Source organism: Vanacampus margaritifer, chromosome 2 (assembly GCF_051991255.1).
Source record: "Vanacampus margaritifer isolate UIUO_Vmar chromosome 2, RoL_Vmar_1.0, whole genome shotgun sequence".
Lineage (NCBI taxonomy): Eukaryota > Metazoa > Chordata > Actinopteri > Syngnathiformes > Syngnathidae > Vanacampus > Vanacampus margaritifer.
In genome coordinates this window covers 3172922-3191873 of record NC_135433.1, presented here as the reverse complement: position 1 = coordinate 3191873, position 18952 = coordinate 3172922, and the positions used below count along the sequence as shown (strand labels likewise).

Sequence of the window (18952 nt, the reverse complement as noted above, 5' to 3'; positions counted from 1 at the left end):
TAGAAATAGTTTAAATAAATTTTTGACGTTCATAGCCGTCAATGGCAGTGAATGAGTAAATGCTGCTTTTTATTTTTTCTAAAAATAAAGCAGCATTCAAAGCGGCAGTGTGTAGGGAATGCCAGAATCACACACACATACAAATTCTCATGAACTTTTTTTTAATTTTTCACATGGATCTCAAACAAAAAAAAACAACAGTACAACAAAACTCCTCTTCTTTCATTTTTTTTTCTTTTCTTCAGCTTGGCACTGTCTCCCAATGAGTCAATCTATGAGAAGGCCTTTCAAAGACAGATATGGTGGATGAGCAGGAGGCCAACACGCTGGCAAACGCGCACGGCCTCAACACAAAAACCAATTGGCACCCGCTTCACACGGGCCGCCGACCTCTCATGTGCCGCCTCCCTCGTTTCATCCCTCGCATCCTGCCGCTCGTCATCTGCTCTCGACGCCGCTTCGGAGGCTCCGCTCGGGTCAGAGCGGTGGTCCGAGGGGGGACGGAAAAGGGACTGTGGATGACTTTGGTAGCCATATACAGAAAATCCCTATGTAGTCATTAGGGAGTTTTCCTACTTTCCCATTTTTTTTTTGGAGTAAAAAGTTCATATTTGGCCCAGAATTCATGTGGTAACGTTTAGTAATTTTCATGCGCAGATAGTACGTTTAAAAACACATTTTGCCGCCACTTGCTGTCGACTGAAACGACATCACAGGTGCTCATAGCTCAGATAACGACTAATTACAGCTCACCTGTTTTCTGGGTCTGGTCATGTGATGTTCGCAAACTGAGCCATGATTGGTCGTTGCCTGAGCACACGTGATGTCATTTTCAGTCGACAGCAAGTGCAAAATGCAATTATACAAGAAAGATAATGAATTTAATAAATTAATTACAGATAATATATAATAATAATAAATAATATATAATAACCTATCCCAGTGGTCATTGAGCCATTTTCAGCAGTAAAAAGTTCATATTTTGCCCACAATTAACTCATTCACCGCCACTGACGGCTGTCGACGTCAAAAATTAATTTGAACTATTTCTATTAGTTTCACATTTTTTCCACTTTTGTTAACAAGAGTATGAAAACCTAGAATTTTTTTTAATTTTACATTTAGAACAGATATAAAATTTGTGATTAATCGTGAGCTAACTAGTGAAGTCATACGATTAACTAAGATTAAAAATTGTAATTGCCTGACACCCCTAATTTTTTATCACAAATTTTATATCTGTTCTAAATGTACACATTTTTTTTTCTAGGTTTTCATACTCTTAACAAAAGTGGAAAAATGTTAAACTAATAGAAATAGTTCAAATGAATTTCTGACGTCTATAGTCGTCAATGGCAGTGACTGAGTTAATGTGATAACTTTTATTCTTTTTCATGTACAATTAGTATGTTTAAAAACACATTTTACCGCCACTTGCTGTCGACTGAAATGACATCACAGGTGCTCATAGCTCAGATAACGACCAATCACAGCTCACTTACTTTTATTATTATTATTAATTTATTTTTACTTTTACTTTATGGGTCAATTTAACCCAACTTTCTGGGTTGTTTTATACAAAATGGCCCAATTTCTTGACCCAAGTAAAGGATGTGACCAATATTTATGAGTTGTTTCACGCTGAAAGATCAATTTCTTGACTCAAAGTTGGGTCAAATCGACCCAAGTAGAGGATTGGTCCATTTTTGACCCAGAGTTGGGTTATTTTTGACCGAACGTTGAAATGTCTTTGCGACAAGTACAAACTGTGAACATCCTGATGAAAACCCTAAATTTGCTGCGTCGGCCTTCAGATTCCTAAAAAGGCAGATGCCAGTATTTGTCAAAATGCCAAATATCTGCACCGTTAATCGGCCCGGCTGATAATCGGTCTATCCCTAGATTACACGCTTCACTATTTCATCCAGGTCTACATAAAAATATGAATTTCGTGAAGTATTGTTTTGAATCAGGGCCAATTCTTTAAATCACGGTGGCCCCAGAGGGCCAGCAACCCAAAAAAGCTTAATGTTGAACCCTGAACACTGTGGGATACACTGGGTGGGTTTCCATCCACCTATTTTTATTCGAAATTTCAAGAATTGCGATAAAGAAACTGAATGGAAACGGCAGAAATTCGAAAAAAGGCCCAAAATTTGCAAAAAAAAGTTTTTACACTTGGAGGGTGTGGTTTTTGAAGCATATCGAAAAAACGAAAATGCGCATTTTGGGGATAGAAGCAGACAGGTTTTGTGAATAAGCAACTACAAGACCGGATATACGTTTTAACCGATACTACGTCACACACACGTTTGTAGTCACAATAAATGGCGGATTATAAAGTAAGATATGTTTGGGGAGACGAAGAAACACGATTCTTTTTATAATGAATTTCGATGGCTTTATTAACATCAGCTCTCAATGTAACGACGCACTTCACTTCCATGCGGGAGGAAACTTCCTGTCATGTTTGGATCTGTTTTCCTTGTGTGTCTTCCTTGTCTTGTTAAGTGTGATCCTGCCCTTCCTCGCGTGATCCAATCAGTGCCCTCAGCCACTTGTGTCTTGCCCCAGGTGTGTCTTGTTGTGTCGTTAGTGTCTGTGTATTTAGTCTGCTGTCTCCCCTCTGTCTGGGTCGGTTCATTGTCTTTCCTAATGTCATGCTGCCCGTTTTTTGCCTTGTTGTTTCCCCCACATTTATGTTTTGCCTTGTAATTTGGAGATCGCTTTTGTTTGTAGAAATGAAAATCCCTCTTTTGATTGAACCTCTGCCCCCTCACCCTGTCTTCCCGCATTTGGGTCCTCAAGCTCCCCCCTTCTTGACACTTCCGTTCAGTCCGTCCAAAGCAACATTCCCACCCGGAACTCCCCATTGTCCCAAAGTTCCGTCACTACAAGGTCATCTCGCGGCGCATATTCGCAAAAGAAGAGCGGATGGAAACGGGCGTAAGTCGCATGTCCGTTTTGCGCATTTTCACAAAATTTGCATACAAATTTCCAAACATTTGTATAGAAACCTGACTACTGACAGCACTATAGGGGACAACATATACTGCGAGACACATTCCAACAGCGCTCCAAAATAGCAAATTCACTTAATAGCGGCCAGGGAGTGATTGTGGACACGGCCGCACACGTAGCGGCGGATTGGTAGACAACTCTGGCTTGGTATGGCACGGTTGTGTCGCGGTGCAGTTTGGTTGGCTCAGCGGTCGCAGACCAACCCCTCACCCCTTGCCCGCAGCGCTTCTGTGAGGACCTTCATGAGAGGAGCCTTTGTTCGGGTCCGGCGGGACTCAATGAGCAACAGCGGTGGCGGCTTTCTTCAATGGCGGCTGTTTGTTTACACCGGCCAGTCCCGTCAGAGTTCATTAGCAGCCCAGCCCACCGACAACCTCTGATGTCCTAATGGCCAATGAGGGCCTCGCTGCCCATCGGCCCCGAGCCTCAGCATTTGGGGATGAAGGGAAGCCCCCCCCGCCCCGCCCCGCCCCGAGCGACTCGCACGTTCCCGCTAAGTCACACATACGCGAGTCTGTGCGGCGAGGGCGGCGGCGGAGTCCTTTCGTCATGTGGGACGTCAGGGAAGCGGCAAAGACGGACGGCTTTGCATCATGGAGATGTGAGACACCTGCCGCCCACAAACACAACACCGACACGTGCGTTATGCTCTGCTGCCATCTTCTGGGTCAATCACAAACTACAGCGCACTGCGTTCCACTCTGTAAACAGGTTGAGATTCATTCACCTTTTGACACCTTTTCCCAGACGATGGCATCAAAGCCCTGGCTAATATGAAAGCAGTAATTGGTGTCAAGGAAGTATGTCAGTGATATATCTTGACAAAGAAGTTTGGCCTCGGGTTGTTAGTGACAGTTAGACTTTTTTTTTTTAAACATAAAGTGACTTAATGGATGTGTTTCTACATACATTATTAGTAGTGCTGTCACTTTCGAATATTTTTGGAATCAATTAATCTATCCATTATTCAATCGATTAATCGTATTCACTTGAACTCATTCACTGCCATTGACGGCTATAGATTATTAATTTTAACTATTTCTATTAGTTTAACATTTTTTCCACTTTTGTTAACAAGAGTATGAAAACCTAGATTTTTTTTTATTGTATATTTAGAACAGATATAAAAGCGTGAGTTAAATAGTTAACTAAGTCATGCGATTAATTACGATGACAGATTTTAATCGCCCAATGGCCCTAATTTTTTTATATTCTTTTCTCTTTTTTTTTTTAAAGAAAAAATAATTTAAAAAAATAGGTGCGTCAGATGATTAAATTTTTCAATCGTAATTAATTGCATGACTTTACTAGTTAACTCATGATTAAAAAAAAGAAAAGATTATTAAAAATTAGGGGCGGGTGATTACAATTTTTAATTGTAATTGTGATTACAATTTTTAATTGTAATCAATCGCATGACTTCACTAGTTAACTCAAGATTAATCACAAATTTGATATCTGTTCTAAATGTACAAAAAAAAATCTAGGTTTTCATACTCTTGCTAACTTAAGTGGGAAAAATGTTAAACTAATAGAAATAGTTCAAATGAATAGTGGCAGTGAATGAGTTAATTTTGCATTAAAGTGTATTAATTTATTTATTTTTTTTAATCCTTGTTTACTGTTTATTAACCTGTCATTGGTGGTTATGTCACACTTTGTACTCGTATGTAGTGACAGAAACCAGTGAACAATGCTGAAATCAGAGGATTTGGACAATTTTGAATTGAAAAAAATGGCTCCAAACGATGACTCAATTATTAAAATAGTTACTTATTAAATGTGCAAAGTTCACCATTTTCAGTACAGGTATTCCTGTTTTTTTTTTTAAGGTGTGGCTAAAACATTGTCCAGTGATGCACTTCAGCATCATTCACATTTGAACAATCTGTGAAGTTAAAAACACGTCAGTTTGTTCCTTGCTTTGCCATTTAAAGATTATATTATGTACGAACCTCCTGAATGGGTCTTCCCAGCTTCTCTTGGCTTTTCACAACTCTCCTAAGGTAGACACAAACACACGGGTTCGCTCTTACTACTATTCATACAGTGGCGCCTTTTGACTCATGAGTTCAATTCATCCGAATCTCGAAGACTCGTCCTCATCACAAAATCAAAACGGCTATCAAAGCTACGCTATCAAAGCCAACCTGTGTATTCTCCGAGCAAGGCTGACGGTGAAGTCTGCGGCGCAGTTGGGCTGGTATGTGGATGGTACGACCAGGTAAGCTCCGGGTGCAAGAGAGCAGGACAAGCTCACATCCTGAGTGTAGCAGTGGGGAACACAACTGGCGACCGGGTCCTCGCTGGGGATGGAATGACTTTGCTCGCTGGCTGATATCTGGATCGAGCAAGAAAGTCACCCGAGTCGAACTTGAACGTCATTTGCGATGATGGGATGGATTCCCACCTTATAAATATGGAAGCCGATGGGGAGCAGATCAGCGTCGGCGCGGCTCTGGCGTAGGTTCACCTTGACGTTGAGGCCCGGCAACATCGGCTGGTCACGCAGCGTCAATGGGAAGCCGGGGTTCTGCGCGTGGGACGGGAAGTTCCTGCTTCCTCCGGCTGACCTTCCCTCCACCCACGAGCCCCGGAAGTGATTGGTCTCCCACTCGCCGTCTGTTAACGGCAGGAGAGGTGCTGGGCTCTTCAGGGCACTGAGGAGGGCATGTTTCATGACAGGGTCAATTCAACAGGACCAGATAAAAAAAATTCTGATTAGCACACTATTTTCATCATCATGAGGCCACCCGTGAACTCATTCTGGATTGCTTCATTGGTTGAACCTGGCACAGCAAAATAAAGATAGCGATACAAATATGGTACACATGACGGTAATCCCCATTTTCACGAAGCAGAACACATTTCTCTCTCCAATAGCATAAGAAAATGTTTCTTTTGTATATTTAATACCATTATAAGCCACTATAACATTATACATAGTTTGAACTTTAACACTATGCTTAAACATTGAAAATTAAAAAAAAAACTGTACTGGAATAATGATTCAATTAAAATGCAGTGTTCCCCCGTTTAGGGCTGGGTTTAGCTTCCAAAATATAAGTTAAATCCGCAAAGTAGTCATCTTTATTTTTTTGTTACATTTATTATAAATGTCTTAAAACACGTTATCACACACTTTATACAGCTTTCTCATAGAGGCATTTACCTCGTTACACTCTCTTGTTTAAACTCTCTCCTTGTTCAAACCTTCATTAAAAAAACAAAAAAACAATCTGTGTAAATTTGCACCAAAAATAATTTTTTTAAAATCCACAAAACAGCGAGGCTGCAATATGTGAACCGTGTTAGAAATATAATTTCGAATCGCTACTGCCACCTGTAGCCAAAAAGTGAAACTGCATTTTGCCTTCTTCACATACAGAATATGCACAAGAGTTGAAATGATACTTTCTCGAAATAGTACATTATCGCTTTTATTTTTGCGAAAAACTGTAATGGAAACGCACCTACATCCGCAGATGGAAGGCGGGAAATTCGAACCCGAATCCTGTCTGAATCCTATTGGCCAGAAGCTTGCAGGAGTTGCCATTATCAACAGCTAAGGTGTTAATCTCCTAATTAAAAAATGATTCCGTCATAAATGGTCAAATAAAAAGGCTATTGTAAAGATATTTTTGGGCAAATTGTTACAAAGTGCATCTTAAAAAAAGAACATGTAACATTACAAAAGTAAATAAATAAAATTACTTAAATATCAAATACAATTAAATAAATATTAATATTCCTCAGAAATCGTGTGCTTCAAAAAGTCGAACCATAAAATTTGTTTTAAAAACTGAGTCAGTTGCTGGACTGATAATAAATGTCAAATAAAAGTAAGCTCATGAGTCTTCTTCGCCTGAAGACTTCCATACATTTCCCCGCCACTCTTATGAGGCGCTCCCCCTAGCGGCCTGCCAAGTAATTGCTCAATAAGTAATGAACAATGTAATGGAGCCGTTATAGTGGCTGCATATTAACTACAAATATCGCGATACATGCATAGGCGTATCGATGATCTATTGGGAGACAAAGTATCACGATTATTTGCGATATCGTGACACTCCTATTGAAAACCCACATATAACTGACGGACATTTAAATGCATTAATTAGGATTTTTTATTTTGTGGGGGTGGGGCGTTTGTAAACAAAACAAAAAATTATAAATTGCTGATAAACCTCCAATATCAGTTGTCTACTAAAAACGCCCCCACACCAGAAAAAATAAATAAATAAAATCTAAGGACAGGTTAATCAGAGTACCAAACTGCGAGTGTGCGGGTTGGAGGGGGAGTATTGTAGTAGAGGTAACATGTTCAGAATTTCCCCGTCATAAAAAATCATTTTGAGACAAAAACAACAACCACTTATCGAGTGTGAGTGAGGGCCACATGAGGCCCATGAGCTGACAGTTGCCCACCCCTGATCTAGTTATTTAGTTAATTTGGTTTAAAAAAAAAAAGGAGATTCCAAAGTACTCCCAAACTTCTGAACGATATCTGATGTAAAATGAGATCCAGTGACGGCATCTTAGCATCAGCGTCGTGCTTACCTGACGGACGAGGTAGAGGAGGAGAACACCCTGATGAGGAAGCGGGCCTGTGCTCCCGGCTGGTAGGTGCTGGGGATGACAAGGTAGTGTCCGGGCTCCAGCAGCCCGTGAAGCACCACTTCCCTCTGGTGTGCGTGGCAGTGAGTAGAAGCACACGGCGACTTGTTCAACGTACGGCTCACATTCAAACGTTTCTTCTCCACCTTGGCGAGACAACAAAGTGATGGCACAAAGCTACGCACGCATCATTTCCAAACGTGCGATGGAGCAAACCTTCCACATGTGTAACGCAATGGCCTGGTAGCGCTGGCGCCTCACGTCATCCTTGACGGGCGTTTCTGCAAATTGTCCGGGCTTGCTGTGCTGCAGCAGGGATACGAAGACCTCGCCTTTCTCGCACATCTTGAGCCAGAACTTTGGGTTAGTGCCGTAGCTGCTGCTGTTTCGACTTCCACCGGATGAGAGGCCCTTTACCCAGCGTCCGGCGAGGTGATGGCAGTGAGGCAGCGAGTTTCCTGACATCATTGAGAAGGTCCTTAAGGGAAATAGTCTGGTACCTTGACTTGTAACTTTAATTTGTTGACTGATCACGTTCTTAACTCAAGACATTAGTATACAGTACATATCGATTTTCCTCATTGTAAAGATTAGAAACACCTGACCCGAAAAATTAAATAAAACAGATTTGTTAAATGTTGGACGTGTGCCTTCAAGGGGTGTGGCCAAGCACATGACATTAAGAGTTGGAGTCAAGTTGGCCAGTTGGTCAGCATGTAAGGATCTGGATGTGAGTTTTGGCCAACACCAGTTCCTTACGAATATTCTTATTTCATACTTTTGTGTTTGACTATTTGAACTGTTCAATAAACTGCTAAAGGTGTATTCGCCACTGTGGCTCTCCTTGCCCACAAGGCATTACAGTACGTTGATTGCTCAATTGTTTTTTCCATCACTCAAGCGACAATGTGCTAATTTGCTTGCAACAAAAAAGGGGCGACAAAATCACAACCAACCTACTGCTCGTAACGTAACACTATAAACTCAGGCACAGAGGCACTATTTTATTATTTTTTATAATCCACTAAACTTGGACGTTAAATTGAATTGAGTGGACATAAGTACTCACAATTTATTATCTTCTATACATATGAATTATTATATCAACAAAATTAGCCTATGCTAAATCACGATTAGCATTAGCGCGCTAGCGATTAGGTAAACGGACACTAACTACCATTTAGTCCACAGATATAAATTATTATAGCTACAAACATTACACATGTAATAGCGTCTTAAAAGTCACATACAGATGATGCTTCAATATTATCCCATGAGTAAACAAGGCTACAGCTAGCTGTTAGCTACATGAGATCGGTAACTTCCTGTTCCTGTCTTCTTCTGGGCACGTTTAGTGCATGACTGCCCTCTACCGGTTAAGTGATGAACATATAAAACTGAGTGGCGGGTTACATTTTGGAATAATTACAGCTCAAGTGCTTTTTAGGAAGTTTAGAACTTCCTTTCCTATGTTTTGTGCTGTATTGTCTTTAATAAAAACCCACTAAGTACTAAAGTCAGTGTGCGTTTTTAAGCAGACAAATAACATCCGCCAGGTGCACTAACAGAAGAAATCAAGATCACAGCTGCCATTGCAATAAAAAAAAAAAAAAAAAAAGAGTCTGCGTATAAAAAATGGATGGCCTAAACAAAGTTCCTGCGCGGAGAAAATGTTAGTCAACCTATTTTTAAAGTCTACTTATCCAACTTGGTCTAGGCACTAATAAATCAAGGCACTACTGTAAAGAACAAATGTGAATTATTAAACAATAGAATTACCAGTGTAGATACTTTGTAGGTGTCCCTCCTCACTAATGGGGTAGCCTACAGTGACATCATCAAACTGGGACAGGAATTCATTCTCATCCAACCAGAAGTCGCCCTGTGCCGCCCTGGCTTGGATATCCAAAGCATCAACTGAATCAAGCGAGCGCCATCCCGCTCCACTGCAAAGAGAGAGCAAGATGGAGACAATTTTTATTCCGTATCTGATTTTATTTTATTTTCTCTTTTTAACTCTTTCACTGCCACTGACGTTTAAAGACGTCAAGTAAAAACCTACGGAGCACTGCCAATGACGTCAAAAGACGTCATCCAATGATTTTTTTTTTTGAAACGGGTAGAGGAAACCCTTCCGCATGTCTGGTGAAAGTTTCCAGCCTGTCTGTTGTGCCTAATGACTATTTTTGGCCCCTAGAGGGCAGCGATGACTCTCTTTTGACAAGATCGGGTGGGCGTCAGTAGAGGCGGAGCTAGAGCGTCGAGCAGGAGATGAGAATGTAAGACAAAGGAAAAATGGCGGCTGGTCGCGAGGAGCTCACGCCCGAGCCGTTTTTTTCAAAGACCAAAAGCATCGCTAAAAGAGCACATTGTTGACGACGATGATCATCATCGATGATGAAGATGATGGTGACTCCGTGGTTGGAAAGCATTGACGCGGCAGTAGAAGACGTTAGATGGAGCTAGATGGAGGAGGGAACGGGCAATGGCGAGCGTTTGCAAGCAGCTCTACACTTACAAGACGAAAGGCATCGACCAACGCTAAAATAGTACATTGATGACGACGATGATCATCATCGATGATGATGAAGGTGAATCCGAGCTTGACGGCGAAATTGGAACCGCTGACGCGGCGGCTATGACGGTGTCGTAACGCGGAGCGCAACCGAGCACGCACAGGCGGACGTTCGATCGGACGACGGGGAGTGCCCCGAGTCCAATGCATATTCATCGGAGGAAGTGTGTACAGTCTGCTACTTGTTTTTATTCCCCGGAAAAAAAGGCCGTCAAGAAAGTGTAACGTTTGCACGCAAAACGGACCAATGTGAAAGTGAAAGTAAACTGTTGTGCGAGTCCTGGCGTCTCCTTGCACGCAGGAGAGCGTTACAAAAGGAAAAACTGTATTTGAAACATCCACATAATTGTAAGTAGTACCACAGTTGCACACATTTGTAAATAGTTTGCGAAATTGTTTTGTCAAATTGTTACACTGTTGAATGGAAATAAACTTATTTTGCAATCAAAAAACACTTTTTCATTGTTGGTGAAAGCGTTTTACAGAAGTAAAGCACTATTTAGGTGTTTGTGGCATCATTCATGGACAAAAAGAAGTGTACAATTCACTAGAGTGCATGAAATAACATCGTTTCACAAAAAGCTCTTTTTCTCCGTTTTTTGTTTCAAAACAGAGAATTTCGGTGAAAGTAACCATTTTCTATTGTTGATTACTGAAGAACGGAATAAGGTAGAAACAAACTTTTTTTTTCTGATGAAAGCTGAGAGTCCAATCTTTCATTTGGTAGTATGTATGTGTGTTTCCATAGTCCAAACACAACATTTTCTGTGGCCCTTGAAAGATCACTCAAAATGCTTAAATCGGCTGGCAGTGGGGACAACCCGTTTCTGAAAACGTCTGGCAGTGAAAGAGATAATTGTGGTATGTGAGGGAGAGAGTATTGGATGCTTGTCTGAAAGCTGTGTTTAATGATACATTTCTGTTTTTATCTTGAAACAGACAAATACATTTTGATTCTATTCTATTTTATTGAGTTGACCTAAACCGTGTATAAAACTATTTAGCGTTTAGCATATTGGATTCTCAGACACAAACTTTCCAGGCTCTAATGAAAGTCGATTTAAGTGCCGCGTATGTTTCACGCATATTTTCTTGAATGAAAATAAAGTCATCTTTCAGCCCTGCCGCTGTACCAGTTGTTTTTGTGGCAAAATAAAAAGCCTCACCCCTCCGTCCAGGCTCCACCCCAGCAGCACCTCCCCCAGGGGTTTCTGATCCTGAACAGTCGCACTGGACTTCCTGCTACCGTCGCCACATCCAGCCACTCCATCACGGCCATGGCATGGTGCTGACCCGGCTCGCTGTCTTCTGCTTAAAATAATTATCAGATGATTACGCCATGGAAATGTGTTCAAGAACGACACAACACACCTCCTGGAATGCTTTGAGTGGAGCAACTCAGCGCACAAGATGCTCTCAGTGGATAGATGATGTCCAGTTGCAGCTTTTTCCTCGCGGCCTGATTGTGGTTCTCCTTGGCTGTGTGCTGCTCCTCATCTGAACCAAAGTGGGACAGGTTCCAGCACTCTGCAAGACCCCCGGTCAGGTCCACTAAGGCCTCGGACACCTGGCCGGCCCACAGCCGCTCGTATGAGCCGTGGAGTCTGAAAAGCGAGAAGAAGGTACAAACGAGGTTCAACATTTGATTGCATTATCCATTTGACTTGCATATACGATACATGAGCAAATCAACAACACCTTGTTGTGCACTCCATTTTGTGGGCATCCCTTTTCTCTGATTGGTCAATCCTGGAATGGCTGTTTTTTTTTATTGATGCCATAGAACCGACCATATTTGGCCATTCCTGTCTGGATGGCTTCATAAACACAATCTGATTGTCTGGTAGTGTCACGATACCAACATTTTGACTTTGATACTATACCTGCATAAAATACCTTGATACCGGTACCGCGACAAAACTCTAAAACAAGTTATATTTATTTATTATTAACTCATTCACTGCCATTGACGGCTATAAACGTCAAAAATTCATTTTAACTATGTCTATTTGTTTAACATTTTTCCCCCACTTTTGTTAACTCTTTGACTGCCAAAAACGTTAAATAACGTTTAGTAAAATCCTATGGAGGAGTGCCAAAGACGTTAAAATACGTTTTTTTTTTCAAAACAGAGGTGAAACTAACCATTTTCTATTGTTGATTACTGAAAAACGGAATAAGGTAGAAACAAACTTTTTTTTCTGATGAAAGATGAGAGTCCAATCTTTCATTTGGTAGTATGTGTGTTTCCATAGTCCAAACACATAATTTTCTGTGGACCTTGAAAGATCAGTCAAAATGCTTAAATCGGCTGGCACCCACGGCATCCCTTTTCTGAAAACGTCTGGCAGTCAAAGAGTTAACAAGAGTTTTTTGTTTGTACATTTAGAACAGATATGAAATTTGTGATTAATCGCAAGTTAACTAGTGAAGTCACGCGATTATTTTCGATTTAAAACTTTAATCGCCTGACACCCCAAATTTTTTATCTTTTCTTCTTTAAAAAAATTTTTTTATTCACTTTAACTCTTTGACTGCCAAAAACGTTATATAACGTTTAGTAAAATCCTATGGAGGAGTGCCAAAGACGTTAAAAAACGTTAAAAGACGTTTTTTCAAAACAGAGGTGAAACTAACCATTTTCTATTGTTGATTACTGAAAAACGGAATAAGGTAGAAACAAACTTTTTTTCTGATGAAAGATGAGAGTCCAATCTTTCATTTGGTAGTATGTGTGTTTCCATAGTCCAAACACATAATTTTCTGTGGACCTTAAAAGATCAGTCAAAAATGCTTAAATCGGCTGGCACCCACGGCATCCTTTTTCTGAAAACGTCTGGCAGTCAAAGAGTTAAGTAACAGTTAAGTACCGGTACTAAGAAAAAAATGATACCGAGCCGTATTTGACGCCAAAACATCAAGGTACGCTACTGGTACCGGTATCCCCTGCAACGCTATTGTCTGGCTATACTTACTTGGCATACGCCTTCTCCAGCAGAGCCACCCAGAATGCAGAGGGGGCGTGGCAGTGTGAGAAACAGAGAGCCGAATCAACACAAGGCAGGCGGTCATCGATGATCACCTCAGTCCAATGTCCCTTCTCCCAAAAGTGAAAGCCAAAAGATCCTCTGTAGTTGCTGTCACCCCACAAGGGCTGGTGGGGAGGAAACACCTACAAAAAAAAAGTCAGAGTAAGACATTTAACTCTTTGACTGCCAGACGTTTTCAGAAAAGGGATGCCGTGGGTGCCGGCCGATTTAAGCATTTTGACTGATCTTTCAAGGTCCACAGAAAATTATGTGTTTGGACTATGGAAACACACATACTACCAAATGAAAGATTGGACTCTCAGCTTTCATCAGAAAAAAAAAAGTTTGTTTCTACCTTATTCCGTTCTTCAGTAATCAACAATAGAAAATGGTTAGTTTCACCTCTGTTTTGAAACAAACGTCTTTTAACGTCTTTGGCACTCCTCCATAGGATTTTACTAAACGTTATTTAACGTTTTTGGCAGTCAAAGAGTTAACAGGGATGTGATTTGACCAAAGTGAAATTATCTGAAAATTTAGCCGGGGGTCTGGGGGCCGCATATCAACATATTGAAACCTGGAAAGTGCAAACATGATCATTATTACGTTATAATATTTTCGAAAAAAAAAGGGGAAAACTGTCAAATTAATTTGAAAAGTTTACCACCTACCTCAAAATTCACGACTCTATCAGCAACTGGTACAGGTTGTCGGGGTGGATCACGTCTCTATTACCGCTTCCGATTGTGATGTCAATAAGGGATGGAGGCCGTAAAGTTTTGGAGTTTTCGTTTGGGCACCGAAACTTCCAGCGATGGAATAATTTGTTGTTCTTGACTGGAGTTCTTTCACGTGTTTTTTGCTCTTTGCGTGACTTTCAAGAGCTTTGAAACCTCTCCCACCATAGTCAATGGTATCACGGCACCAAATGCAAAGCGCTTTCCCGGCACGATCGATCTTCCGAATAAAGTCACTGAACAAATTCGTCACAGTCTTCTTTCCAACATTTGTAGATATATCCTTCTCTAACCAGTCCCATCGAAACTTGTTTTTTTACGATCTTGTCAATTTCCTTAACTCGCGGAGCATCTTTGCGTTCGATCACGGACATCTTTCTTTAAACACCCGGCAAAAACGTGTGAGAAATGAACAATGGCATACTCCTATGCCTTTATAACAAGCGCGTTTATTGGTCAACACGGAGACTTCAGCCAATCGCAAGATCCGCTTCACTTCAGCCAATCGCAAGATCCGTTTCATTTCAGTTACGGAAACACTAAAATGGAACGCTGTAGAGACGAAATCGGAAATTTTACATTTTTATTTTTGGAGATAAAAAAAAGCGGAATTCCGCGAATTAGCGGAAAAATCACATCCCTGCATTTAAATAATAATCTAGCAAAGAAACTCTCATTATTATCATAAAAGATTGTTTCTTGTACCTTATCCAGAAGATGTTTGTTCTTGAGCAGCACAGAGCATGCACACAGAAACCAACAGTCTCCCAGCAAGCCTTGCTTGGCATGACTCAGGTGGATGTTGTCGGGGAAGGCGACTGGTGACGGGCAGATTTCCTGGTAAAAAATAAATAAATATACATATATATATTATGAATTTTGGTCTATTTAAAAAATAAAATGTGTTAAATAGGGGAAGACATATGTTTTTATTTCCTAAATATTTAAAAATAATAATAATATTAATTTAGAGCTCTACTTATAATACCACAATATTTTTTCTTATGATTATTTATCATACCATTAGTATCTAATACCTAGTCACGTTGCACCCCTGCCCTGTATCTGACCTGTGGGCGCAGCCAAGTGATGTGCAGTCTGGAGATGGGTGTGGAGTTGTCACAGAACAGGGACGAGTCATCAGAGGGAAAGTCCAGGTCCTCAAAGAGACCATCGCCATCACCACAACCTGTCCTTTTGCTCGCCTTCATGGCTCCAACCTGCTGTTTGGTGAGTCCTATCAGCCAGGTGTGACCACCATCGCCGCCTTCAAGGCCATTCCACTTGTAAAGTGGTGCAAATAAACGAGTGATTACAACCCCTGCCTTGCAAATATAGTCCCTAGATCAGGCATCTCCAAGCAGGGATGTGATTTGACCAAAGTGAAATTATCTGAAAATTTAGCCGGGGGTCTGGGGGCCGCTGGCACCCAGCTAGGTCCAGGTATGCTTTTTAAGTACTTTCAATGCACTCACATGACAAAGAAATAGACAAAACAACAGCATACATTTTCAATGTATATTGAACTATCCCATATAAAATGGCAGTTTTAGTCAACTCAAAATCAGTCACATTCAAAAACATTGGACTGCCTTTGCTTTTAAAAACTATCACTGAGAATATCATCATATCTAACTAATGTGATTACTAAGTTAACACATAAATAATGTTGAAGAGTTCAAATTTCATGAACAAATAATTGTATCATGACCAAATGAAAAGTAACTCATATTAGAGAATACCACAAATGTCTTTGTTATAGCAGAAGATGTTATCTGTCGGAGTCATGTGCATACACAATGAACTACAAAAAAAAAAAAAAAAATCGGAATTTTTTTTTTTTTTGGAGGGAGATAAAAAAAAAGCGGAATTCCGCGAATTAGCGGAAAAATCACATCTCTGTCCAAGTTTGGTCCTCGAAAGCCTTTATCCAGCCTGTTTTCCCCATCTATGTCTCCCTCCTCCAACACAGCTGAATCAAATGATCAGCTCATCAGCAAGCTCTGCAGAACCCTGACAACGATCCTGATTCAGTGATTCAGAGGGAGATATAGAAAACACGCTGGATAGGGGCTCTCGGGGACCAAACTTGGAGACCCCTGCCATAAGTGTTTCTCACCGTCGTAAAGGACCCTTGTAACTAGTGATGGGACGAACAACACTGGCGCGCCAGCACTGTGCCAAGTGCGCAAGTGTGAAACCCCGTATCGGCGCGTGTAACGCTTTAATAAAAAAATCACGTGACCGAAACAGGAAGTGTGTCGTTTGGATGTGCCGCGCCAAATTGTATTTATAGGTAGACAAACTGTATCAACATGTTGCGTGTTTGTTGGATGGAGATTAAACTGTTTGCTGTTGCTGTAAATTTACCTGTACCTGTGTCTGTTGGATTTTTGTTTGCTTCCACTCATGGATCGTTGTAGAAAATTTTCACAAGTCTGGAATCATTTTGATCAAAGAAAGTATCCACACCTTTATCAACTGGCACTTAAATATTTATGCACGCCAGCTTCCTCTGTTCCCTGTGAACGAGTGTTCTCTAAGGCAGGGGAACTGGTGTCCAAGAGGAGACATCGCCTTGGAGCAATCACACTTCAAAAACTTTTGTTTTTCAATAAAAATGTATGACAGAATCAGTTTTTAGTGTGTTAGTACATATGGTTTAAAACTTTTAACAAAATCCCATAAAGAAGTTAAACATTTGAACTTTTATTATTTATTTTATTAATATTATTTTATTACATACAAATTTGCTATATTTTACAAGCCAACTCATATGAGTATCTAACAACTTAACTCAGCAAGCAAATGGACCAACTGAAATTATACAAAGATGGGATCATATTTTAAGTAAAAGACTAGCAAGTGAATAAATAAAATGTATTAAATTTATTTTATAAATATAAATTCATAAGCTAATATTAAGGTTTACAGCATGCACGTTTTACCATCTTATTTTCATTTTGTTTATCTGCAATGATTTTAGATCTACAGCAGAGGTCACTATTGAGTGACCAACACAGTGTCAATACAGTTTGTGTAATGTGTCAATACACTCCTTGAGGTATCATCGTCCCATCACTACTTGTAACGCGGTTCAAACGATTTAGGTGACTTGTCTGTTAGCCATGCGCTGTAGAGCAAACCTTGTTAACGCTCTCACCTGCTTCGAGCATCTTTTCGCTCGTCGTCATATCATAGCGGCTAACTAGCGTTAGCCTATACGCTGGAGAAGATTCGTCACGATGTAAACACAAACTCATCTTGTTATGATTTAGGAGCTGTTATCAATCACAAGCTTGTACACCAAAGCGTGAATATGTCTTCAAAAATAAGAGCGCCGAGTCACATCACTGTGTGTGAATAAAATGTGTGAAAATAAGATCACTTCCGGTAGGACAGTTCATTCATAAAGTGCATCCTTCCTGTGCCGGTGCTGCCACCTACTGTTCGTGTACTGCACGACATGTTGATTTCCCATCAAGGAAAGGGTAATCGAGTTGCGACGGAATTGTGTTCCGAATGTGTACGCAAATCGGGACGTGCCGTAGTGTATCATTAACATGCGCTAACGGGCGGTGACAAAAGCATTTATACTGAGTCGGAATTGATAAAACAAAAACAAAAAAGTCAGGTAGAAATAAAAGTGCTCATTATATTCATATTTTTTGCATTACTGTACATACAATTTTAACACAATAAAATACAGTACTATAAAAATATAAAAACTGCATATATTATTATGTACTGTATCAGTATTAATAAATAAAATAATTTCCTCATTCATTACTGCGACAAATCAGCAATCGATAACAACTGACAATTCTCTTAGCCGTGGATGGGGACAATTTGCGCCTTCAAAAGCCAAAATCTCAGTCAATTAAGAACTTTACTTTTCTTTCTTTTTTCATGCTGATTCACCATTTTAGGAGGTTGAATAAAGTAATGAGCCTATTTCGACAAAGTAAGTATATATGTGTTATCTGTTAGTAAAATGAAAAAGTCTTTAGAAAAATTTTGAAAATACTCAAACAGAGATAACATGAAAATTACGGTAATGTATTTAGTGTCATAAATAATAAAACGTTTTTTTTGGGGAAGGTTTAAATAACATCTCTAATCTATTCATAATGCCACCCACTTAGTTTTTTAGACTTTCCACAATGCATATATATTCAGTTAATATTGTAGTTTTTATAAATAAATGTATAAATACGGTACAATTAAACTGTGTATGCATCTATTCTGTTGACATGAATACAATTTAGTCTTCGCACTGTGTTCAACAGGGCCAGTTTTCGAGATCATTTTTTCAGTATATGCACTCTTTGAGACGTTTATGTTAGGTGGTGTGCTGTTGGATCTTTCCAGTATAAAATATGTCCATTGGCACAATAAAAAAAACGAGAGCGAAAAGGTCCCATAAAAACTACTCTATTTGACCCTATCGCATAATTCTCGTTGAACACTAGATGGCGCTGGAGCGTCACATTTTTGTTAGCATCTGAGAAAATATCCATGTGACTTTGCTTTCAAATGGAGCTGCATTTTCCTTTCATCATCCACAACTTGGTGTGAGAACTTGAAAATGTATCATGCGAATTTGTATATGCTGTTATAAATACGTCAAATCATGCCACCATCATCATCATCATCGTCATGATCACCCTCCTCCTCCTCCTCCTCATGGTTCCATGCTTTGCTGCCGGCGACGCCATCAAAGCTGAACAAACGTTTTTCGCCTGTCGCATGAATCCATCCCAAATGACAGTCGGGACTCAGGAGGCACGCTCACAGCCACGGTTACATCACCTCCACTCTTCTGCACCAGCGCACAGAGTGCTTTTTGATGAATAATACAGAGCGACTGGCGAGAGGGCCGTGGACGTTATGGCTCGTTTGATGACAGCAGGGGGGCACGTAGCATTAGAGAAGTTATGTACAAATAAAATAAAATAAAAATACTCACAACG

The 18952-nt window shown here is 40.3% G+C and overlaps 1 protein-coding gene across 3 annotated transcripts; it reads right to left on the bottom strand.

The window, feature by feature from the left end:
* Positions 1-144: 144 nt before the first annotated feature.
* capn10 (calpain 10) lies at positions 145-17395 on the bottom strand. 3 transcript variants are annotated; one of them, XM_077558585.1, is made up of 13 exons: positions 17143-17394; positions 15050-15262; positions 14685-14816; positions 13189-13385; positions 11585-11817; positions 11380-11521; positions 9418-9584; positions 7855-8096; positions 7582-7784; positions 5432-5681; positions 5172-5362; positions 4977-5022; positions 145-3631 (listed from the first exon to the last, which is right to left on the bottom strand). In XM_077558585.1, the coding sequence occupies exons 2-13, from the start codon at positions 15188-15190 to the stop codon at positions 3581-3583; spliced, it is 1995 nt and encodes a 664-aa protein (XP_077414711.1). In that variant the 5' UTR covers positions 15191-15262; positions 17143-17394; the 3' UTR covers positions 145-3580. The 3 variants fall into 3 exon arrangements, with proteins under 3 accessions (XP_077414711.1, XP_077414712.1, XP_077414713.1); XM_077558586.1 differs by having other exon boundaries at positions 15050-15202; XM_077558587.1 differs by having other exon boundaries at positions 3609-3722; positions 17143-17395.
* Positions 17396-18952: the final 1557 nt, after the last annotated feature.